The sequence below is a fragment of the Anguilla rostrata genome, chromosome 2 (assembly GCF_018555375.3).
Source record: "Anguilla rostrata isolate EN2019 chromosome 2, ASM1855537v3, whole genome shotgun sequence".
NCBI classification, from domain to species: domain Eukaryota; kingdom Metazoa; phylum Chordata; class Actinopteri; order Anguilliformes; family Anguillidae; genus Anguilla; species Anguilla rostrata.
The window spans coordinates 42,524,053-42,548,992 of NC_057934.1; the positions used below are offsets into that span (position 1 = coordinate 42,524,053).

The 24,940-nt window shown below is 40.3% G+C and overlaps 2 protein-coding genes across 2 annotated transcripts; one reads left to right on the forward strand and one right to left on the reverse strand.

Annotated features, from left to right (window-relative positions):
- Positions 1 to 240: 240 nt before the first annotated feature.
- On the forward strand, positions 241 to 18,353 carry nlrc3 (NLR family, CARD domain containing 3). The gene is made up of 19 exons (XM_064322327.1): positions 241 to 1,736; positions 6,681 to 6,849; positions 6,985 to 7,245; positions 8,425 to 10,144; positions 10,835 to 10,921; positions 11,211 to 11,294; positions 11,536 to 11,619; positions 11,839 to 11,922; positions 12,021 to 12,104; positions 12,256 to 12,339; positions 12,866 to 12,949; positions 14,009 to 14,092; positions 14,640 to 14,723; positions 14,979 to 15,062; positions 15,500 to 15,583; positions 15,972 to 16,055; positions 16,387 to 16,470; positions 16,694 to 16,777; positions 17,178 to 18,353. The coding sequence occupies exons 2-19, from the start codon at positions 6,726 to 6,728 to the stop codon at positions 17,266 to 17,268; spliced, it is 3,375 nt and encodes a 1,124-aa protein (XP_064178397.1). The 5' UTR covers positions 241 to 1,736; positions 6,681 to 6,725; the 3' UTR covers positions 17,269 to 18,353.
- Positions 18,299 to 24,500, reverse strand: cluap1 (clusterin associated protein 1). The gene is made up of 13 exons (XM_064322332.1): positions 24,315 to 24,500; positions 23,943 to 23,999; positions 23,261 to 23,372; positions 23,043 to 23,127; positions 22,507 to 22,686; positions 22,234 to 22,329; positions 21,750 to 21,833; positions 21,157 to 21,290; positions 20,739 to 20,880; positions 20,574 to 20,646; positions 20,103 to 20,210; positions 19,882 to 19,934; positions 18,299 to 19,753 (listed from the first exon to the last, which is right to left on the reverse strand). Exons 2-13 carry the CDS (start codon positions 23,962 to 23,964, stop codon positions 19,568 to 19,570), a joined length of 1,275 nt encoding a protein of 424 aa, XP_064178402.1. The 5' UTR covers positions 23,965 to 23,999; positions 24,315 to 24,500; the 3' UTR covers positions 18,299 to 19,567.
- Between the last annotated feature and the right edge of the window lie 440 nt (positions 24,501 to 24,940).

The following is a 24,940-nucleotide window of genomic DNA, read 5'->3' on the forward strand; positions in this document are numbered from 1 at the left end:
GGACAACTTGCCATTATTGAAGAAACCATGAATTCTGCTCTGCATCAGAAAATTCTTAAGGAGAATGTCTGGTTATCCATCCATCCAAAACACAAAAGCAAGTCCATATCTGAATGGCTGAAAAGGAACACAATTTTAATTTTGGAGTGGTTTAGTCAAAGTCCTGATTGAACCCAATAGGGATGCTGTGGCAGGACTTGAAACAAGCATTTCTTGCTTGAAAACCTACCAATTTGTCTGAATTAAAGCTCTGCAAGAAGAGTGGGCTGAAATTTCTCCACAGTGATGTGAAAGACGGGTAACAAATTATAGGAAGCATTTGTTCGCAATTATTGCTGCAACTAGTTATTAAGTTAAAGGGGACAATTACTTTTTCACATGGATGATATGAGTGATTGATAACTTTTTTAATTAAATAAAATAATTTTAAAAATGTGTTTTGTGTTTATATGTCTTATATTACATTTTGACTAAAGATCTGAAATTGTTCATTGTGACGAATATGCAATAATAGAGGAAATCAGGAAGGGGGCAAATACCTTTTCATGGCTTTGTACATTATATGAAGTGTTTCACTTCCTGTTTTGTCTCTTGCGTATGTTAACACTCCATTGCTTCCTGTCCGTGGTCTCCTGTATTCTTCCGTACTCACTACCACCTATTCCACTTTAAGGTCCTTCCTTTTCAGTTTATGCACTGAAAAGATGTAATGAATTGTATTAAAATGGCAGTAGAATTAACGATATTTGTTGTAACTGATACTTCTTTAACAATCCAGGCCTCTTGCAGATACTGCATATAAGGGATATTGGGGAGAGCAGACTAATTCTTTTCAAAGCTTTTTGAAGGGGTTGGTTTTCGTGTTCTTCCTACAAGTTTTGATGATCATCTTATTGTTGAACATACTATAGCAGAACATTCAAACAAATTGGTCAACTTAATGGCTTGTACAGTATACCCACAACTAAAAGTAATGCAAGTTGTTACAGAAAACATTAACAAATGTATATCTGTGCAGATGCTAAATCTTTGATAGGTGCTGAAGTGTATTATCATTTGCCTGATTATAATTTTCATGTTATACATATGATGCTTGGGGAACTGTACATTTTCTTTGTGAGTTCACATTTTGGGCATCATGTATGTGGAAGGTGGAGCACACATTTTGCCACTTAAAGGAAGTGAGTCATGAGTGTCTGTATTTTTTAAAATGCTATTTATTCCCTATATTTTAGTAGCAAAATGTTTTTAAGCAAACTGAATTTTATGTATGTCAATGAAAAAAACGCACTTCTTTAACATCTGATATTGCACCATTTCACTGTGTTCCTCGGTCATCAGCTCCGCAGCCTCTGACTCTGTGGTTTTGCTTTTGACTGCAGATGCTTTTACAGCATGGTAAGTTCAAGTGTTGTGTTTCAAAGTGAAATCTGTGGACTGTGACACAGGAAGAGAGAAAGAAGTCAGACAGGAAGAGGTGCAGCTTCACAGAGCGCTAATCGAACAGTCATTTTGTTCAGAGCATGAGTGTACCGAAGAGCCACCAATGAAATAAAATAAAAACATGAGTTCATATTTCTTAAGAACTCCCATTTCTCCAAATGTGTGGACTTGAACAGAGTTACTGATGTTGTTTTCTCTGCCTCCTCTTGAAAGAACCAACGAGAGGAGCAACCCTCGAGGAGATGCACCTGCAGACTCTCTGAGGGGAAACACAGCTCAGTTCATTACCCTGGGTGAGTAAGGCTGCTTCTGCTTAAATCAGGCACAACGGATGCTATCAGCTGTCATTTAATGCAATTCTTACCATTTCAAACCATCACATATATAAAGGAAGAACTGTAATATATACTACTCTAATCATATACTTACCATTTGTGGTGCATCTACTCTTAGACATAGCGAAAAATCTCCGATTTCACAGCAAATGTATGATTTTGTGATAGTACAATTTGTAAAAACAAAAAACTTATCCTTATTCCGCATGTGAGGCTATTCTGATTAATTTCGGAAACACATTTTCACATTTCGTAGTATATGATGTACTGAAGACTCTGTAAATGCACCACCTAGCAGAAAATGTTACTTTATGCCCTATGCAAGTATACTGTGAATTGTGTTGATTGATGTTGACAGAATTGCCTATTTAATCCCAGGTTAATCTGTTATGCCAAACAGGGCAAGGAAATGTAAACTTAGATATATTTACAAAGCAAACTGAGTAGAATTAATTATGACTACTGATATTGCCTTTATTGAAGGAAATAAGCACCTTTGCAGTATTCCTTGGGTTATCTTGAATTTCGATGAGAAGAGGGTCAGTCAAGAGGATAATCAGGACCTAGTAAATAGCAGTGCGCTACATCTTAGTAACAAAATTATGTATTAGCCAGGTTTGAAGTCTGAATGTTGGAAGCATTGCTTGGATAATATGCAGAATTTAATCTTTGTGAGGTGCCCACAATAAGGTAATCTACTAAGCTAAGACATTACACTGAAAGACATTGGCCTTATGCAGAATGTATACAGTTGGGCACACAAGACCTTTTTGTGAAAGACATTGGCCTTATGCAGAATGTATACAGTTGGGCACACAAGACCTTTTTGTGAAAGACATTGGCCTTATGCAGAATGTATACAGTTGGGCACACAAGACCTTTTTGTCAGTTTAGTTTAGTTTAGTTTAGTTTAGCGGTGGACCCGGTGCTGAATTTTCTGGGTTGAATCTTTCACATATAACTCATTTATGAATGAGAAATACTACAAAAAGTGCACATTACCGTATAAGGCCTCCCTTGACTCTTACATGTTACCGCTTCCATCCAGCTCCCTGCTCACTTCTGGTAGTCATGCATTATGACAGTATGCCAGCTTTCTGACTCCATCGTCAATTGTGTATAATCAACGGACAAATAACTGCATATGACAACTTCATAATGCGCATCTCTACAAGGGCATAATCAATTCAGTGTATTTTGGATTAGAATGTCAAATTTAAAATTAATACTTTCTAATCCATGGGATTTATTTCAAGATGTTCTATTTATCTATGCAAAAAAAATTATGAAACAATAACATAATATATATTTATGTCCTCAGGAAGATATTAGGAAAGAGGGTTATGAAAAATAAACATACCTGCTCAGGTCCATCTGAATGTATGTGCACTGAACATGTTACACGGTTCATATAGATTCATATCAAGCTAGGGACCATCAAAAGCTCACATTAAACAGTTTCAGTAAAAGATTTTAAAAAACTTCACCAACCCTCCTGGATTTGATTCACTCAGAATCAGCATGCTGTATTATTGTCTACCTGCTGTGTATGCTTTTCACCAACCCCATGAAGAGTCAATGGGTGACTTCATAGTCACTTGGTTCATTTTTTTTTTTTATAGTCTATCACATAGTCCTCTCATTCAGTCGTTTCCTGCTTCTCAGGTAACAGAGTATGTGAAAGAAGCTGTAGTATTTAAATACAACAGAATAATATCTAATAATACAGCATGTGAGCCAGCTACATATGTATTTGTTAATAACCAAGTAATAATGTTCTCAAAAGTAACCAAAAGCAAGGATTTAAGTGCTATATTTAAAACGTGTTCCCCCCTAGCACTGAACTGACCCCCGCCCCCCCCATCGTTTAAATACTTTAAGCAGCAAAGGTAAATAAAAAATATTGATATTGTGCATATTGTACAAAAATAAAAAAAAATAAAAAAAATTAATAAAAGATTTCTCCCCAATATTGTTGCAGTGTTAACTACGAATGCACAGATTTGTTACCTTAGTCTGTTTTTTCTGTATACTAGTTACCTTTAGCTAGGTAGGTTGGACGAGGAATTTTAGTGGTTTAGTGAATAGTCTGTGAAAAAAAATGGGACCCCCTATGTCTGGTCGCTCAATTGTATTACTGGTTTGAAGTAATGATAAAAAAATAAAACTTTATATCATCCAACCCATTGACAGGTCATGTTACAGATAAATGTTGACTGTACGGATAGAGGTTTGTAGCAACTGTGTGGTTAGCGCACTGTTGCCAGAATATTGACACACATCTGTGTTACATGTAAAGTTACCCGCTATTTTATGTGTCTCTTAACATAATTATCCAAAGTGAAACACAGCCAGCTGTCAGCACCATTCATTTATTTTTTTAAATCCATTCATTATCTATACCCGCTTATCCTGGGCAGGGTCGCAGGGGGTGCTGGAGTCTATTCCAGTTTGCATTGGGCGAAAGGTAGGAATACAACAATGCAGATTGTAATTAGAAATTTGGCAACCATATTGTTTTAGCAGTGAAGCTTGAATGATTGTGCTGTGCTGTTGTTAGCAATGAGAGGTAAGATATCTATGACTAGATTATCATCTATGATGAGGAGCAATGGCAAAGTAGTCCTTCTTTCAAATGCCTCGTTGTTTCTGTTTGTGAGCCATTTCTGTGCTCAAGTTGTAGCACACACCATAGAAACCCCTTCACCCCCCACCCCTCAGTGAAGGGTTTTATTGAGGATCATCTGTAGTTTGCCGTCTATGCCGTGACTGCTGCAGGTTGCAGGTTTTGTGGTTTCTCTTTTGGTGCATTGACGTAGCCTGCTTCCAGCCTCCCATTTCTGCTTGCTTCATTTGTTTCTACTCAGCAATGTCCGTTGCCAAGAACGTTGTCATGACAGTGGAACAATTCACGACCAAGCAATACATGCTCCAGGATGGGGTTTTAGGATCTTAAAGCAATCTTGCCTGTATGAAAAAGCTTCCTCTTCACCTTGTACCTCAGTAACACCTTGGCAAATCTTTGAACCATCCTAGGAGGGCCTTTAAGTCCATCGTAACAAAATGGAAAAAAAATATGGCACAACCCAAATATGGTCTGATGAAACTAAAGTTGAGTTCATTGGCCTGAAAGTAAACCCAAACCCAGACCATCACCAAGTGACACATGCCCACCATGAAGCATGGTGGTGATAGCATCATGTTATGGGATTGCTTTTCAGAAGGAGAAGCTAGGAAGCTAGTAGTCTTATTTTGTAAAAGAGAAATATGTTTTTAAATTTAAAAAATAGTTAAATAAAAAACATTTTCAGTCATAAAGGTATTGAATTTATAGCATTGATTAAAGGGGAAAAATATCTCAATGCATTGAAGTTTTCAGGTGTAACAGGACAAAATGCATATTCTTTTGCATAGTAATTGCCCATTGATGATCACTGGCTTTTGTCACATGCCATTACACCATCTTGCACTTAGAGGTGAGCTGGGCTGGGGGTATTGGTGGGTAAGTGAAGTGCGTATGTGTGTAGCCCTCAGATTTAGTTCTGTGGCCTTGCCCTCTGGATGCACATGCATCTGCATTGTGTTTAAAGACATGTTGGCTGTTCTACCTACAGACCCTGAGTCATCACAGACAAGCACAACCCAATTTACACTTGCATTATTCGAAGAATAGTAAAAGGGGGGGTGATCAAAAATCCCCAGCTAAATTTCCTCATGAATCAAACTGTGTAACACTAAACTGTACACAACTTAGACCTTATTTTGGATTTCATATACACAATGTATTCATTTTCGTAAGATGTCCCTTCGGGGCTCAGAAAGAAGAAAATAGATAAATAATAAAACTTAAAAATAAACCAAATGTGCTTTGGCACAGCCACATCATAAAGAAAAGCATCACCTCAAATGTACCCTGGCCACATCCTGGCCAGCTGCTTTGTCTGTAGGTATGCTTTTAAAGCCTTTATTAAATAGGCATACCATACATTCATACTGCATACATGTTTAAGTGCAATGCAGAAAAAAATCCACAAACACTATTGCCTGCATATGTACTTGCCAACCGTGACCAGGACAAGCAGGTATTGATAATAGATGGATGGATGGATGGATGTAATTGTCAGTTATATATTCCAGTTAGCTTTGTTAGTTTAACAGTTTGCTGAATGAGTGATGCATTATTCCTCATCCTGTTTTGGCACTGTTCTAGTACATGAATGGGCTTCTCAGTCTGGCATCAACCAGACCTTACCATGCAGACTGTGGTCAGTATGCAGTGCAATGCACAATTGGCATTGCACTGCATACTGGGGGGGGGGGGGGTAGCGTTTCAATTGACCAGGATGGCAGCATCTACTTGCTGGTTCATATGGTGTCCACAAGTTCATGTTGAGCTCTACATGGAGCATCTTCCTCTGACTCACGTGTGTGCGAGTCTGGCTTGTGAACTGCAGTGTGATAAGAAGTGTCAGCTGGCATCTCCTGCTTCCGAGGAGAGCGCATGCCTGGGCTTTCCTGAACTGACAACAGAGATTGTATTGTGTGTTGGAACATAAGCAAGTTTAGACATTCCAAATTGGGGGAAAAGCATATTTTATTAAGTGATTCATTATATAGACAGAAATTGCATTCTGTCAGACTTTTATAACATGCCAACACGATACCCTTTGTCATTGCAAATATTCAAACCATCCATAACACAGCCTATATATATCACTAATTTCTAAATTTTACAAGTCTTTGTATACCTTATTTATGAATTTGAAAAAATAGCCATTGATGGTATAAGCCATTGGTGGTTGTGGCTTTTACTAATTTCCTCATATTTACCAGCTGTGCCCCGATTCATCTATCACTGGGTTTTACTAGTACTTTAACCCAGTTTTCATTCTTTGTTTTCAGAGTGATGGATAAAGGTTAATGGGTCAGCACTAACATATTCTTTTAATGGAGAGAAACACCCAAAGCAGCTTCACCCTGGATTCCAATAGGCGAATAGCATGGCAAGAGGACTGTTATGTCGATCTTCAGTCTGATGCCTGCAGCCTAAAAACAAAGATGAAAACAGAAGGTGAGATCATTAAACTAGCTGAATTGGGCACAACTCTTCAGAACTATGCCAATGTTAATGTAAATATTTTACCATAGACAAGCCTCCTATTTGCACTGATCTCTCTGCATTTTCACTTGACTTCCTGTCTCCCAGGTGTTTGGATACAAAAGTACCGCAAGCAGCTAGTGCAATCCATCTCTGGCCCCTTCCTGGAGAGTATTGTGGCCCACATGCGGAACCAAAACCTGCTGAGCCTGGATGAGACTTTGGCTATGCAGGCCATGGTGCATCTACCGGAGAAGGTGCTCGCTGTCATTGACACCCTGGCCAACAAGGGCCCACAGGCCTCTGAGTCACTCCAGACCTTCATTGAGAAAACCAATAACAAGCTGTACCAACTCATCACTCTTGAGGGTGAGTTAGCACCCACCAGCCAAATTAGGCATTTGCTGTCATGTTTTGTGGGATTATAAATGATTGTATGAAATGTTACAGATTAAAAAGCAGTAATAATATGATATAAGGCTTTATACATTGCAATCAACAAAATGTTGAAAACTAAAAGCCTTAAAAGAATTTCATCTGAATTCATCAAATGATTTATTGCTGCAGGAAGGAAGAATCATTCTTCCTTTGAGCATCTGGGTATGATAAAATGATCATTAAACCAGCTTTGCTACTACATAATGAAATCATCTGGAATGGGATGACAGTTAAGTGCACTTGGTATTGATGAGGTTTCTCAGTTTAAATGTACGGCTGGGCAGCTCATTCAGTGGCCCCTTCATTTAAGGCACCACACTGTGGTGCATCGTTCAGGCGATATAGCTCAGGAGGTAAGACCGATTGTCTGGCAGTCGGAGGGTTGCCGGTTCAAACCCCGCCCTGGGCATGTCGAAGTGTCCTTGAGCAAGACACCTAACCCCTAACCTCTAACTGCTCTGGCGAATGAGAGGCATCAATTGTAAAGCGCTTTGGATAAAAGCGCTATATAAATGCAGTCCATTTACCATTTACCATGGTTATGCCCCATGGTCTTGGATCGAATCCAGATTGTGCCAGTGCTGACTGTGGCCAGTAGTTTGGAAGGGCAATGCACAAATTTCAATTGCATCACCTAAGGTATGGAACGGTTCAGTTTGTTAGGGGTCTGCCCTCCATCGCTCACCAGTGACCCCCACTAGTCGATTAGGCACCTGTGGCCTGAATGTTAAAGCCACATTTCTAAGGTCATCCTCCGAATCCACTGAATGTGAGTTTAACTGTAGTCTGTGGTTTGAAAAGAAGCTAAATTGGCAGCGAGGTTCGCGCACGAACACGGCTGTGGTTGCAGATAATTGAACATTACAAATTAGGGTAGGAATTGGATGTAGTCATCCCCACCTTGGGCACCAAATTTATAAAACAAATTGTAAAAAAATTATATTTGCGCCAACATTTGTAATCCTTGATAAAAAAGCTCCCATGATTGATGCAAAACAAATATGTTAACAATTCTTTCCCACATTAGTTGAATTTTCTGATATTTAACAGCCTTAAATAATTTTACATGCATGATAATTTAATGTGATACCTTACTCCCCTTATCTTTAGACCTGATTGTGCAGAAGCACACAGAGGCCTTGCAGACACGCTACGGAGGCCTGGTGCCCAAGAGAACATCCCTGGACAGCTTTGCTACCCTGCTGCTGGTGGAGGGACTCTCGGATTTGCAGCAGAAGGAGCACGATGCCTTGCAAATTGAGGCTACAAAAGGCATGGGGAGGCACCATGCCAGACAGCTGGCACTGGACAAACTACTGCAGCCTCTTACCCGTGTGAGCATCCCACCACGCATCCTGCTCACAGTTGGAGTTGCCGGCATTGGCAAGAGTACCTTGGTACGACACTTTGTCCAGCTCTGGTCCAAAGGGGACATCTGTCAGGATGTCAGCTTCATCTTCCCTTTTACCTTCTGGGAGCTCAACGGGTTTGAGAAGCTGTCTGCTGAGCGACTCGTGAAGCAGGTCTATCCCCACGTGACTAATCTCAACCATGTCTTCAATGGGTCCTCTCGGGTCCTACTGATCTTCGATGGGCTGGACGAGTTCAAATGCCCTCTGGATTTCTCAGATGCTATGACTTGCACGGACCCCAAAAAGGAGGTTCCAGTGGACAACCTGATTACTAACATTGTGCGAGGGAACCTACTTCCTGATGCATCCGTCTGGATAACTTCTAGACCCACTGTAGCTGCCCAGATACCTGGAGGTCTGGTAGACAGGATGACTGAGATACCAGGATTTGGATACAAAGAAATAGAGGCTTTTTTGTCAAGCATGTTTCAGGATGAAAATCTTGTGAGCCAAATATGGTCCCATTTAAAATCCAACAAGATTTTCCTTGTGATGTCTTATGTGCCTTGTATTTGCTCAATTGTGGCTTCCACTATTGGGTTCCTCATAAAGAATGGCTCACAAGACTTACCCAGAACTTGGACAGAGCTCTACTCTTACTTTTTTAAAATGATAGTGGAGGGAGATTCCAAGGAACCCCTGAAGATAGAGCAGGCCTATGGAAGCAGCCGGAAGATAATAGGGAGCCTAGGACGGCTGGCATTCTATGGGCTTATCAAACGGAAGTATACCTTCCATGAGCAGGACATGAAAGCTAATGGCATTGACATGCCCTCCCTTCAGAGCAGCCTCAGCAGCTATATCCTTCTCAAGGAGGAGTCTGCAGCAAGCACAGTCTATTGCTTCATCCACCTTAGCATCCAGGAGTTCCTAGCTGCCACTTACTACTACACAGCTTCCAAGCGGGCCATCTTTGACCTCTTCACAGAGAGTGGCATGTCTTGGCCTAAAATTGGATTCCAGAACCACTTCAAGAATGCTCTGCAGAGATCACAGCAATCAGAAGATGGTCAGCTGGACATGTTTGTGCGCTTTCTGTCTGGTATGCTCTCACCGCTGGTGGTCAGGCCTCTTTCTGGGCTATTGCCATTGGCTCGAGATGAACACAGTGGTTTCAGGGTCCCTGCTGCATCCTTCATGCAAAGTGTCTTAAACTCAGGGTGCACAGTCTCCTTGCGGGCTGTCAACATAGTGCACTGTCTGCAGGAGCTGCAGCACACGGAGCTAACACGGACTCTGGAGGAGGGCCTGCGTAACAACAACTTGGCTGGCAAGCTGACACCAATCAACTGTTCGGTACTGGCTTACCTGTTACAGGTGTCTGAGGAGTGCACCGAGGAGACCAACCTCTCCAACTGCCTCAACTATGGCATTGTCAAGAGTCTTTTGCCACAGCTACTCTATTGCACCAACATCAGGTCAGAAAGTAGAAATGCGAAGGAGGGCAGGGGGCAGGGGTGTTTCTCACTTTAAAAATGTGCAGTACAAAGTTACTTTGCTTTTTAAGAACTGCTTCATTTATCAGGTTTTGGCACTGAAAATCTTTTGAAATCAGTATATTTCTTGGGCATTGGTAAAATGAATCTTGTAGATTTAAAGCAAAATGGCACAAATCAAGAGCTAGCTTGCTAATTTGTTTATTATTTGTTAAATCAATGGATAGTTATCGATTGTTAGCTAGCAAGGTATCATTAATTTTCTTACTTGAGGGCGCAAACTAGCTAAATTAGGTGTGAATGGCTTTTGAGTGCTACATTCTTTAGCTCTGAAACATCAACAAGGCATTGTACCTTATGTTCACAGCCAGCTATACCTAGAAATTGTCAATCAGTGAACAAACTTACTGTGTAGATTTTAATGGAGAAAATTGCATTTTGAGCAGCATAAAGCCCATCTTTAGACATGTGGTTTTGAATGAGTGAATTACTGTTTAGTTCTTGTTGCAGCAACCACAGTGCTTATCATATCTGAGAGGTCAAAGGTTCTGATCATTGTTCAAAGCTACTGCAACTCATTACTTCATTTCATTATTTATAAAGGACAGTTTCTTAATTATTGATTTTTTTCAGTGTTAGCATCCAATGGCTATTGATGTTTTCATTTTGCAGACTGGAAAATAATCATTTCAAAGATGATGTCATGGAGTTATTGGGCAGCTTACTGAGTGCCAAGGATTGTCACCTACAGAAAATAAGGTTTGACCTTGAGTAAAATTAATTTAATCATTACAAAGACAAATCTTGACAACAATCTTTGACAGTTTCTTTCTGATTTACTGCATTGTTGAGTACATGCACGTACCGTGAAATGTACTGAAATGTAAAAGGGAATAGTATGTCTATAACACTGGTTAATTAAAGAGGTCAACATGTCATTAGGTTTTGTCATTTGTGAGCATGATGGGACCAACCTGCAATGTACTATAAGCTAAGCAGTCTAGTGCCCTTACTGGCTTAATCATCTCTGTGTTTTCCGATCCATCAGCTTGGCAGAGAATGCTATCAGCAACAAAGGAGCCAAAGCCATCAGCAGGTCTTTGATGGTCAACAGGAGCCTGACCTCACTCGAGTGAGTCATTAGGTGATCCCATTGTTGTGTCTCTGAATAGTATGCAGTTCAGAGTCTGTCCTTGTTTCTCTTTCTGTTCAGATTGCACAGACAGCACATTTTTGAAGCAGCATTATTGAAGAATGTCAGTGTGTAACTGTGTATCAATTTGTCTTTCCTGAGATGTCTTAATAATTTCAATTTTCCTTTTAAAAATCCATGTCTGATTTGTTGTGGTGTAATATGTGTTGCTTGCTATTAGTTTTCGCAGCAACAACATTGGCCCCAAAGGAGCAAAAGCTCTAGCAGATGCCCTCAAGAGAAACCAAGTTCTTGTGTCGCTCAGGTGTGTTCATTTCCCACACAAAACACAAATATATTCAAGAGCCTTCTGTGCACTATATGATAAGTGGCTTATCTATTTCCAACTGAACCGCACATATTACATTTATTTTAATGAATTAGAATCCAGAACATTCAGCACATTTGTGCCAATTCTAGAGATTAGCTACCACTTACATTATGATTGGCTGTGAATCTCACCCTTATGTCCTCTCTATTCCAGCCTCCAGAATAACTTCATTGAGGAGGAGGGAGCCAAATCCATTGCGGAAGTACTGGTGACGAATCGCAAGCTAGTCACCTTGAAGTGAGTGTCGTCCCACCTGTCTGAAGACCAACAGAATCTCTTCTACTAGCTGTTTACCACAGATTTGCAGTTCAGCTCATAAACACTTTGTGTCCCAGTTTACAGAAGAACTCCATCAGCACCGAGGGAGCCCAGAGAATCGCTGAGGCACTGAAGAAGAACCAGACTCTGAGGGAACTGATGTAAGAGAAGAGCTATAGAACATTTCTCACAGTAGCATCGGAATGGCATATTGTCATTAGAGATAGTTCACTTTTTTACATAGATTTATCTGAAATCCATTCGTCATTATGTATATGCGTGGTGAGTTTTGTTTTTCCTGTGCCTCTGTAGTTTGTCCAGTAACCAGCTGGGGGACAAGGGTGTGGCAGCACTGGCCCAGGCGCTGACAGTCAATCACAGCCTCATCGCCCTTCAGTTAGTGCTTCAAACAATTATCATTTTTAGAGGTTATATTCAGATTTTGGACGGTGGGATTTTCAGGATACTTGAGTACCACCATTCTTTATGGTGTATGACCATTATTGAGATCTGTAATCTGCTTAATTTGAATGTATGCATGTATGTTCAGGTCCTGAAAATAATGTGTTCATTTTCATTTTTCTTTCAATAGATTGGTTTTTAAAATATTTTCCATTTCAAATATACGATAGAACTAATCAACTATTGTGTGATCTGTTTGTACCATCCTTATTAGTTCTATAGTATATTTTCCATTGTAAATATACTGCAGAACTAATCATGATGGAACAGATCACACAATAAACTGGATTTGAAGTAAAGGCATTCCTGGTTTCTTCCCTTCTGTACATAGGGCATATCAGTTTTCGGTTTACGACCTTATGGGTCAAATCATAGTGTGAAAAATATATGGTGGTCCTCCAGTTTATGCTTGCATCTTTCTATGCAATTCTCTGGCTCAGCTTTATGTTCCTGATTGCAGCCTCCAAAGTAACTCCATCAGCAACAAGGGGGTGAGTGTGCTGACCAAGGCCCTGCGGCACAACCGGGGACTCAGGCATCTGAAGTGAGCACAGTAAACCGGCCTCCAACACTGCTGTGCTGCCCCTACACTGCGCTGCCCCAGCATCTCCACCCACAGCCATGATCCCCCCACTCCACCCCCCTCATCACACCTCAGTACACAGCAGTCTCATCCCAGAAAAATATTATGGAGTCAGCCACAAAATTAGATATGACATTTTTACTTAGTATCAAACGGGTATACCTTGGGCTTGTATTGTATCATGTTTTATGTTGTCTCTTATGTGTGCGTTTTTAAATCAAAACAAAAACTAGGCAAAGGACACACATATGGACTGTAGCTGTATGGACTTGCACAGTAGTGTTGAAATGAAGGCTGTTCAAATGAGGAAAATTTCATTTAAAGCCCTATTCGCACGGGACTAGTATTACCTGGGGACCTCATGTGATTTAGAAATTACCCCCCCACGTCTGTGTTTTGTGCGGCGCATTCGCACAGGATAAGCAAAGTCTGTATTTTACTCGAATTTACTGACATTATCCCCCCGGATATGATTGAAAATGTCAAGGCTCTGCTCTGCGTAATGGTAAAATACGACCCCAAATCACCGGGATGCCGATTCGCACGGGACTAATATTATCACATGACCTCTATGTTTGGCGAAATATGGTAGGTAATTTGCGGGGGAATTTTTACTTGACAAATTACAGACATGGCAGATTTGCACGGGATTAAGATTACAGACGACCTCCGCAATTATTACAAGTTACTAGAGGTCCCCAGATAATACTAGTCCCGTGTGAATAGGGCTAAAGATCTATTTTACTCTAATTATGGGATACATACATTCTTACACACATATCCAAGAGGTTGCACTGTGCTGCTCTGTTTTGGTGATTTTTTTAATTTTTATTTTTTTAATTGAAACCCAAATTAGTAAATTGTTACTAGTGTTTTTTTTTTCCTGCAGTTGAAAATTTTCAAAATTAAATTGGCATGTCTGAGTCACCTCAAGCTGTATTTAGCACTGTGGTTTTATGTTTTGGTGGAGAGTTTGGGAAAGCCTGAACTTTGCGATGCTTCGGTGTCTTTGCGTTTCAGTCTGCGTGAGAACTCCATTGGCGTGGAAGGAGCTAAGGACATGGCCAAAGCCCTGCAGGAGAACAACACCCTAACACATCTGGAGTGAGTCTGGCTGGCCTCATTTAGCATGCGCACATTGCTCACTAAAATTATTCACGCTCTTGATAAATATAAACAGACTGTATGAAATAATATGTACGTAGCTATGTTTTAATTATTTTTTATTAAAGTAGCAGATTTGTAATGTGGCCATGATTTATTTTTTGTTGCATTTTATGTAATATAATTATGAGGGGTGTGGATTACTGGGGCACATACTGAAAAACTTCTCAAACAAAATATTTTTCTCCAAACATTGCATTGCATTAAAGGTTATCATTTTCCCTTTTTTGGGCATAAACTATTGTTCATTACCTGACTTTTTTTTATCCAGCCTTCGTTCCTCATCTTTATCAAGTGTGAATAAAGTTGGAGAACACTTTATCATACTAACTCAAATAAGTGAAAAGTTATATTTAAATAGCAGTCATTGTGCTCTATTTCTTAAGCTGTAGATAGTACAGGAAATAAGAATTGATATATGAATCTCATATGAATCTCACTCTCATTTTTGTGTGTGTGTGTGTGTTTCCGTCTGTCTGTCTGTCAGTCTCACAGCAAATTTGTTGCATGATGAAGGGGCAAAGGCCATAGCTGGTGCAATGAAGATCAACCAAGCTCTCACATCCCTGCAGTAAGCTACTGTTTCAGCACCCCCCCCCCCCCCTCCCCCAACACACACACCCACAAACGTTACCATAGAAACACAAACCACATAAATGCACACATTAACAGAAATAGCAAGAATGGGCATGACTATATCTAAGGGTCAAGGGGGTGGGGTGCATCACTGAACATCAATAGGATACCACAGCTGGCAGAGCAGCACATGCATTACCAGTAACCTGTATTTGCTCAGGATGACTGAGAACATCTCTATCTCCTGCAGCCTCCAGTGGAATTTCATCAAGTCCAAAGCTGCCAAGGCCCTGGCTCATGCCTTGCTGTCTAACACCACCCTGCAGCAACTGGAGTGCGTACAGTATCGCTGCCCTTCCTTCCCTTTCAATTCCGCTGCTCTTTCCTCATGCCGTTTAATGAATGCTTTCATCAGTCCTTTGTGACCACATCCTCTAAATTGATGGCAATCAAATGTTTCTAGCTTATAAGCTTGTATTGTACCTTATCAGTATCATCTTTTCTGTAAAGAAAATTGGGTCTGATTGATGACTCATCAGATATTCATACAGCACAGATTGATTTTCCTTGTACATGTAGTTGAAGAGAAACACAGGGCAGACAAGCATATGGCAGGCTTTAGATGGATCACTGAAACAGCAGAATCAAAATATTAATTAAGCTTGACATTCTCTTTTTGCATGCACTGTCAAAAAGCTATTAGTCATGGCTGTTTCAACTCTCAGTAATTAAATTATATGTGTGTGTATATATACTGTAATTTCACTGCAGTCTCCAGGAAAATGCCATTGGGGATGAGGGGATGATCGCTCTAGCAGAAGCCCTGAGGAGAAACACAGCTCTGAAGACATTATTGTGAGCCCCACTCTGATCACTAGCTCAAACACCATCTAAAACCTTACTGTCCTGACCTGGGGACACAAACCCATCATAAATCTTCTACAGCCCACAGAGATAAATCAGTCTTTTCAAGAGCAGCAAGTGAAAAAAATCACTTCCTGTCAAGGATTGTCATTGGCAGTGCTATTATGAGTTTTGAAGGGATTAATCCCATGTTACCATTCTTGCTCATTTTAAAAAACAATGTGTTGCTTGTAAAAAAAATGTTATTTTTTAAACTATTGTTTGAAACAGATTTTGCTCATGTTGAGTGTCCTGTGAGGGAAAGTTTCTTCCATTTTCTAGTAGTAGATTTGGGAGGTGTAGAAAGGTTTATGACTCTATTATTTCTTGCTTTCTCCAGCCTGCAGGGTGTCTCTGTTGGCCAAACTGGTGCCATTGCACTGGCCGAAGCTCTCATGTTCAACAAAACCCTGCACACCCTTGAGTAAGTCTCATGCTACTTCCCATGTTACTTTTCTTTCCTGCATATATACCAGTAAACTGCTGATTATTCTGAGACAAATGTGTGAGACAGCCACAGTTGTCTTTCCTGGCCATACAACCAAAAAACATACATGATTCTGTTTCTTAAAAAGCATTAATAGTACAAATACCTAGACTTACAAAGCAGGTTCTATACAAAGTTAGTATTGCAAGAAAATAAATTGGGCATGCTTTTCAAATGAGTTTTTTCTTTCTTTCTTTTCATTTAGCTTTCTAGTAAATACAATCCTTTTTTTCATTTTAATCTGTCTGTTATTTCATTCTCATTCAAGTCTGCGTGGGAATTCAATTGGAATGGAAGGAGCAAAAGCCATGTCGAATGCGCTGAAGAAAAACAGAAGTCTGCAAGTTTTAAAGTATGCTTATATGTTTGCTCCCTCTCATTTGAGAAAATGGTTTATGTACCAATTTTTTTAAATTAAGCAAATCCTGGAACACCTCTACAGATTATAACCACTAAACTGTGGGATTCAAAATGGTGGATTAGTCAAAAGCACCTGCTTGATGGAAGCTTCAGGGGGAACTGTATTGTGGTGTTATTTTTTTTATTGCTCTGCTAGTTTTCACATTTGTTTCCAGTTTGCAGGAGAACTCTTTAGGAATGGATGGAGCCATCTTTATTGCCACTGCCTTGACTGGAAACCACAATCTCACTTACATCAAGCAAGTATCTTCTCTTCTCTGAAGTTTTTCAATCTTTCCTTAGCCTGGTCCTTTCAATCCTAGACACAGAGCCAGCCGCGAATCCGTGGGGCCCCAAAATAATAAATAATAAAAATCTTTTTTTTTTTAAAACCACACATGGGCCTCTTAACCATGCCAGGTCCCTAGGCGGTCGCTTATATGGCCTAACGGATGGGCCGGCACTGTCTATAAACATCTTACAGTGACTCACAACCCAGTATGGTGCTGAGATCACATGAACTGTGCATGGTACCACTTGAATGAATTTGAAATTTAAATGTTTTATTCCAGATCAAGTCACATAGAAGGGCACTGATCTCTACCAAGGAGACACAAAGATTAATCAGCAACTCCTAATGTGACTTTGCCTTTGTTGCAGCCTCCAAGGGAACCGCATTGGAGAATCGGGTGCAAAGGTCATCTCTGATGCCATCAAAACAAATTCTCCGAACTGCGTGGTGAAGATCTGAGCAAGCACAAGACTGTTCATGGTTATCACTGTTGGTGATCTGAGCTTACCCCTGCTCCTCTGGGAGGAGCTGCTGGGTTGGCTGATTTGAGGACACACCTAATGGGAAACTTGAATAAACATACAAACAGAAGTCAATAAATTCTCAGGGATTATTCTGCAACATCAGCAGATCATGTTCATCCTCCCACTGCAGCTCTCTGAGCTCTCTTCTCCATGGACACATCTACATTACTGAGCATATGGATTCATTCCAACTTGGTAGAGGGATGAACATCAGCTGTAGAAACTCAAACCCAAGGGAAGTGCTCGGTTTAATTTGTATCATTACTTTTACTTATTTATGAGTAAGCCTAATGAAGGCAATCCATTTTCTAACTCCAGCCAAACACTGTCCTTGTATTTCCTTTTCTTGTGTTTGCTAAAATTCTTCAAGGGAACTTTTACATTTAATCTGTGGCCTAAAGATAAGGTGATACATCTATGTAACAATAACTGATGCTATTATTTGACAGATACTGTTACATTTGATCATGTACACGTATGTAACAAACTGATACTTGAATGCAAAACTCACTCTTTTGTAAGCCCATTTAATATCAGCACTTAATATGCTGTAGGACTGTGTGAACTGTTTTCATTGCTCATGCAATGATGGAGCTTATGAAAGTATTGCATAGATATTAAAAGTCTGTTGCATAAAGAAACTAGAGAAAGGAGTTAGGAAGAATCTTATTATAAACTAAATTTGTGTGCAGGATAAATATCTTTTACATTATACCTTTTCTGCTTATTATTTATATTTAAGAATCAAGCCAGTGGTTCAAGATGAGAAACTTTTAATAAAAAATGTTCTGCATCACTTTTATATATACTGCCAAAAATGGGATTATTTTTTTACTTGAATGTGTTCAATATAATAAACAATATTTTAGTTACATTACAATAGCATGTTAATTTATCATTCCCTATTACACAACAAATATTTCACAATGGGAAACTAAAAGCTGAACTGTATTAAAAACACAAGGTGCAGTATGGATTCTGTATTTATTAATAAAAACATGTAAAACTGTGTTCAGAAAAGCTCAGTGATCCCTTTTCCATAGTTGAATGCTTGTGTGGTACCAATAGAAATTGAAGTAGACCGCTGTTATCATTTTCCCTGCTCTTAGCCAAAAACACTTAGAAAGAAAAAGACATTGCAAGTTTGGATGCCCTGTGATGCACTGAGATTACAGGTCTTGTGTTCAATCTTACACTACACTACCTGCCTGCCTAGTGCTACAAAGCTGTCTTAAGACTCAAACATATGATCTTTCCAGACACTCAAGACAGCATTCCGTTGCTTCAGAAAACTATTCCACCAGTTACGAAAGCATTGGAAATGGCATCTACAGTGGCACCTATATTGCCATTTAAAGTGGTCTTCTCACACATCGAGCTGCAACTGTGTGAGGGTGCATTCAGTACAATTTCTGCCACTTACATTCACTCTACCCCTGCAAGAAAGGCAGAGTGGGCAGAATGATAACAACAAATGAGTCGCAAAGGGGTGGATTGGCTCTGTTAATATTTCAAATGAAAGCCATCTTATGATTGCAATAAAAGACACCTGTTTTCATGACGTGCCTGTCAAACATAGTTTGAAAATAGAAAAGAACATTAAGCTTCATTCCTAGATTTGCCAAAATGACAAGTCTACTATGAAATTTTTTGAGGGTGAAATGTGAAACGGATCTGCCAGGATATTTCTATACACCAGGTGGTCAAAACATGCTACATTTTTTAAACAACCAACACTACACAAATAGCATCTAGAGGCTATTTCCTGACTACAAAATGCAGGCCTTAGGTCACAATAACATACTCTGAAACACACAAACAGTAAGGCAATCGTATAACCAAACTCACTCTTCCCCCAGCGTCTTTTCATTTATACTGACAATACTGGCTGCATGTAAGAGGCTGACGAGACCACCAAATTTAACTTTTAGATTTTCATGACAATTTTTGTCACTACCATATTTGGTCCACTGCCATATGCACATACTCGTGACCCCTTGATAAGCCGTACTCTACAGCCACACAACATGAAAGAACTGTAAACCTTCACATATGCAGGCATGTTCACATAATGTGCTTCAATTTATGTTATCGTATTTATGCAAGTTTATTATGGTCCAACGGGGAGCACACACCTGCATGTTTGTGTTGACTGGAAGGTTCTTAAATGACTGTAATGGAGTATGTAGTGTTTGTGTGCATGTGCTTCTTGCTGAGCATAAAGTAGTCATGTCTCAGAAGTCATTGTCACTCTCTTCCAGTAGTTCGGGGCGGTGGCCTGCACGGGGTGGCCGGGAGGGCTTGGGCGCTGGCACCTCCAGACTGTCATTGTCATCCTCCAAATCCTCGTTCTCTTCCTCCTCCCCGTCCTCATCCTCATCATCCTCATCCACGTCTATTTCGCTGTCCTCGGAATCCTCCTGTAGATTCAAACAAGCCGAGAGACTCGGGTCAGAGGTTGACTTTTGATGCTCCTCAACAGAGCAGGCGTGGCTACATCCTCGTGGGTGAAACTAAACTAAAATCAGCAGTTGGATGCCATATTTACCTCTTCACTGTCTCCTCCATGCATTGTACCCACAAACCGGGCTCCAGCTCTTCCTGTGTGGGGCAGAACGTTTCTAGGCATGTCAGTGAGCCTTATTCACATTTTAACACGACCTTAACTTAATTAAACTTTAGCACATAGGGCAATAAGGCTGAAACATGTTACTTATGACAGATCAGATCCCGTAAAGGTGAATGGCTATATTATCAAAGGCAGAGTACCTGGCATGGGGTTTCTGCCTGGGCGAGGTTTAGAGGGCCTGTGTTCCTCTATGTCACTGTCTGAGCCCTCGTCCTCCGGGATGTCCATGTCCGAATCTTCATCTTTCACTGCGGTCAGTCAAAGAATAGATCAGATCTTGGCACTGGCATCTGTGCCTTTTGTGAAGCGGACTGTTTTCCCGCATCGTGGGGGTGTGGCCTATTACAGGTGCATTGATGCATATGTATTACCTAAGCAGCATAGACGTAAGCGCAGCAGGTCCTGGAAGTTGATTAAAATTCTTTGCATTTCACTCATCGCGAATGCCATTGAAAATACAGTGTCAGGATTTGAAACGCACATTTCTTAATGAATTCCCGGTTCTTGGAAATTTTGAATTGGTTCCAATTCGGAAACGGCTCTCGATATCCGACCCTAACACAGATGAGGCCTTAAGAATTCAATCAAACATCAAAGCATGGCTGTCTCACCTCCGTTCTTCACCAGAGACTTCTCCTCCTCCCTCAGCTTGTGCTGCATCATTCTAAGGCTGTTCTCTGCCTCCTGTGGAAAAAAAACCAGGTCAGGTAGTGTTACTATACCGACTGGCTCTAGAAGACCCCCGGCCACTTCTGTCACCTACTGGAGCCCCTCACCTCAAACCTCTCCTGCTCCAGCCGGTGGTAGTCCTCCAGCTGCTGCTCAAGGAAGCTCAGGTTGCGGAACTTCTCCACATAAATCTCATACTGCCTCTGCAGGTCCTCCTCTATCTTCTCGTACTCGTCCATGAACGCGGGGCTGTGGGGTGGGAGATCAGCATGGATCAGAGCATATGGACAGAGTCTGTGGATACAGAGCCCCTCCTCTACATCCCCGACTCATTTTACAGTACATTAGATTCACTTTGCAGACAGTTTCATTTATTTTGCTTTTTACACACAATTGCCCTTAAAACCTTTGTAGGTCTGCTTATTGAAATATATCTATTTCATTTCCACTGCTCATCGCCTGTTCCACAGACGGGGAAGTGAAGTTTCTGACAGGACCGGATGCTCCCGGTGGGTTTCAACTCACCGCACACTCTGCAGTGTCTGCAGGCGCTTCTGGTTTCTCTCCAGCTCCTGCTTCTTTTTCTCAATCTTCGCCTCCAGGCTGGATTCATCCAATGACACATTGTTCAACATATCGTTCGTCCTCTGGACATTTTCCTATAGTCCAAATTAAATTAAAAAAAGAAAAGAAAAAAAACAGGTGAGTGTTCAGCTTCAATAGATACAAGGGCTATAATTTTTTGTCCTCCACTAAAGCCAGATAAACTTGTATGTTGCAACAGATGCAACACTGTTTGGGGTGCAAATCCAGCCACTGTCATTTGTATTAGCAATAAATGCTAAATTTAAACAATTTTGAAGGGTGGAGTCAATGTAGTAGTGACACTACACGCTACAAATGAAAAAGAAAAGATTAATAAAATATTATGGACAACCCAAGAACAGTTTTCATTTCATGCGGGTAAGTTGGTTTCACACATCAGAACAGAGCTCATGCTCTCCTTCTGGTTATTTATATAAATGTATCTGACTGACGTGTCCACCCACCCACCCATCTACAGCATATGGCTTTCACCTGCCTACTCAAGCTCTGAGGTACCAGGTTCCCACACTCACCAGGACATCCTTTATGGCCGCTCTCAAAGCCTTCTCCGTCTCATTGATCTCCAGGGGTCTTGCGATTGCAGCGGTCCTCATTTCCTGAGAGAACAGGGAAAGTCCAACAAATGCAAATATTAGTCTTACATTTGTGTGCAATGCCTGCAATCTGTACATTCCCAACAGTCCTCTGTTTTTGAATCACATCAACACTTTTTGTTTAATTTAAGGACACTGTGGACTTAACATTCTAATTTGTGATCATAACACTGTATTATTAAAGTCGTTACGAGAACGTATGAGCACTCCCGCTATTTTAAGAGTACACTTAATACACTAAAGATAACTTCACAAAAACTTTGAACAAATTTTTACATTTCAGTGCAACTTAAAACTTTAACTATAGATTAAAAAGCGGTTCTTAAAATCCAGTGTACTGCGCAGAACTGATGCTTTCAATGCAGATATTTTAATGCATATGGGCCCTGGACTTGTTCCTCACCCTCAGATCCACCTCCTTCCCCAGCAGGTCATATAACGTGGCTCCTTTAGATGTGATCTCTGATGCCAGCTGTCTTGCTGCTTTCAACTCAGCAATCTGACCGAAGACAAGAAAAGATCAACCATGAATGGTTTCAAGAACATTTCTTCATGACATACGGGGCAATGCATACACGCCAGTAGCCACATTCCCTTACTTACTGATTCACTAAAACGAGTCTTGCCAATGCAAATTACAATTAAGGAGCAGGAATAATAATAATCTCCCTCACACCTTAGATCCGAGGTCAAACTTGAACTTGCTGCTGTCCTCCTCAACCTTGTCCCCTGAGGCCATTTCCTTGGTCTTCATGGCACTGTACAACACAGAGGTTATCTTCAGCATCTCCTTCACTGCGTAGCCATCTGCCTGGTACAGCCGCTTGGTGTTCAGCTTGATGTGAGCTTTCGTAGCCTGTAAACAACAACCGAACCCCAAATGCAAGGAGATTAGGCATTTGTTAAGAAAGCCGTGAGGGTTTAGCGAAGTGAAGCCTGACTAGTTTGTGGCCAACTCGTACCAGCTTCTTCTTTGCTTGCCAATTTTTCTCTGCAGGGTATGATCTCCCACACCACCCCAATTACAAGGAAGTCTACAAAATGCTTAAATTATGAAAGAAAAGATGCATAAGCATACTGGTACAAATTTGTCATAATGTTAGTGCTGCAGCAAACCATGAACTATCATTGTGAAGTAGTAAATAAAATACACTGCCTTATTTTTCAGGGTAAAAAAATGCCGCACAAAATATCTATACAGAAAGTGGTTACCATGAACTGAGCAACGGCTTTAATGAAGAAAACCCGGTCGGACTCTGAATCGACATCACTGGGAATATCCATCTGCGGCTCATATCTGCAGGAATGGCAGAAATACATTCGGTTATTAACTGAAATATGGGATCATTTTAATATCCATGCTCAAGTGAAGAGCCAACTTTTCTCTTTCTTGTATCCAATAATGTGTCTTGTAAAATTTTGACACCAACCTTTTCACCAACCAGATCAGGATCTCAGCCACCAGGGTAAAGTTGGGCGATCTGAAATTTTCCATGGATATCAGTCGAGGATATCCCAGGGCCCGCATCATTTCTGTGAAATCTTTTGACACAGAGGTGGAATTGTACATGTGATCTTTGCTGGACAACACTCAAGTGTTTATAAACAAAAATCATGTGATGTAGCACTTGGTTCAATATTTCATTGTGTGAGATTAATTAATTTTCAGAAAGCAATATGAAAGAATGCCAAATGTACAAATATTTTATATTCCTAAAGAAAGAGTATTAAATACTTTATTTTAGAATGAGCATGAATAGTGTGTGTGTTGTCCGTTACTCCTTTATGACTTGCGCTATTCTCATGTCCTTTCAAGATTTAATTAAAGTTTGGTTCACTTTTATATTGTCCTTTTATTTAGTCATTAGAACTTGAGTGAAATGGGATCTATGCATTCATTGATAAACCTAGAAAATCTTTGTAAAAAGCCAAAGGGCACAGAAAAATTATATAAACTATTAATAACTGTGCATCTCCTGCTGTCTCTATTTCATCTTTCCCTAGCCCTGTTTTCAAGCACCCAGGATTCAATTACAGAATAGTTACATTAGTCGAAAACCTGCATTTGAAAGAATAAAACCCAACATAACGTTTACTTCAAAACATACTCACTCCTTAAATCTCTAAATGACATGATGATCCTGCTTTCATTTAACTGATCCACACGACCTGAAAGTATTTCGGAAGAGGGAACAATAAAAATTAATGTGGATGAAACAAGTGCGGCGAGTTAGCTAACTGAGCTTAGTTTTGGATGTCACACACTGAAAATGCTATGGTCAAATCTTGCTACTATACTAGCGACCAGGCTAGCTGCTAACAGGTCCTACAACTTAAAACATTTGCTTGTACACGATAGCTGGCTATCACTAGCTAAACAGTGTCGGGTTAATTAGGTTGCTTAGCATCTTGATTTAGAAAGAATATTGATAAGTAGCTAGCTGGTTTGCTATTTCCTATTTGTTTTAGTTAACTTAAAGTTACCTGTAAATGGAATATATGCCCGTTGTGCTGTTGGTCAACCAACGTTTAGATAAAGTAGCCAGATCAGCGCTTATTCTCGTTTCCACGGACGATAGCATGCAAGCTAATTACGTTAGATCTGCTATCGTCAGCCTGCTCGATCTGTCTCCAAAACAAACCCAGAACTACGGCGTCCTGGAAAAGACAAACGTAACCGTAACAGGCAAACTCCAATGTTGTAAAGACGTCAACACAAGAACAGAATATTCCATCGTATATGCCACCTATGCCTACAACCGGCCTTTATTGTATGCACACTTTCTGTGTTTTGCATTGGGTACATTATAGCATTATAGCATAAAACCTACTATAAAGGCTGGGGGAAATGACGAGATCAATTGTAGCACACTTGAACCTGCTGTCTGAGACCATTTAACAGTGGCTAGGTTGAATATCAATGCTGCCATTGTTCACACGGGGTGTTGGTAGATAGGAGCAAGCACTCTTTGTAGGTCTAATTGTCAAAGCCATCTGATATTTGAAATTTAATTTTAACATTAGTGCATATGTGATGCAAAAGCTGGTATTTCATTCTGATCAATTCATACTGCACGACTAAAGACTCAAAGGCAGCAATACACCACATC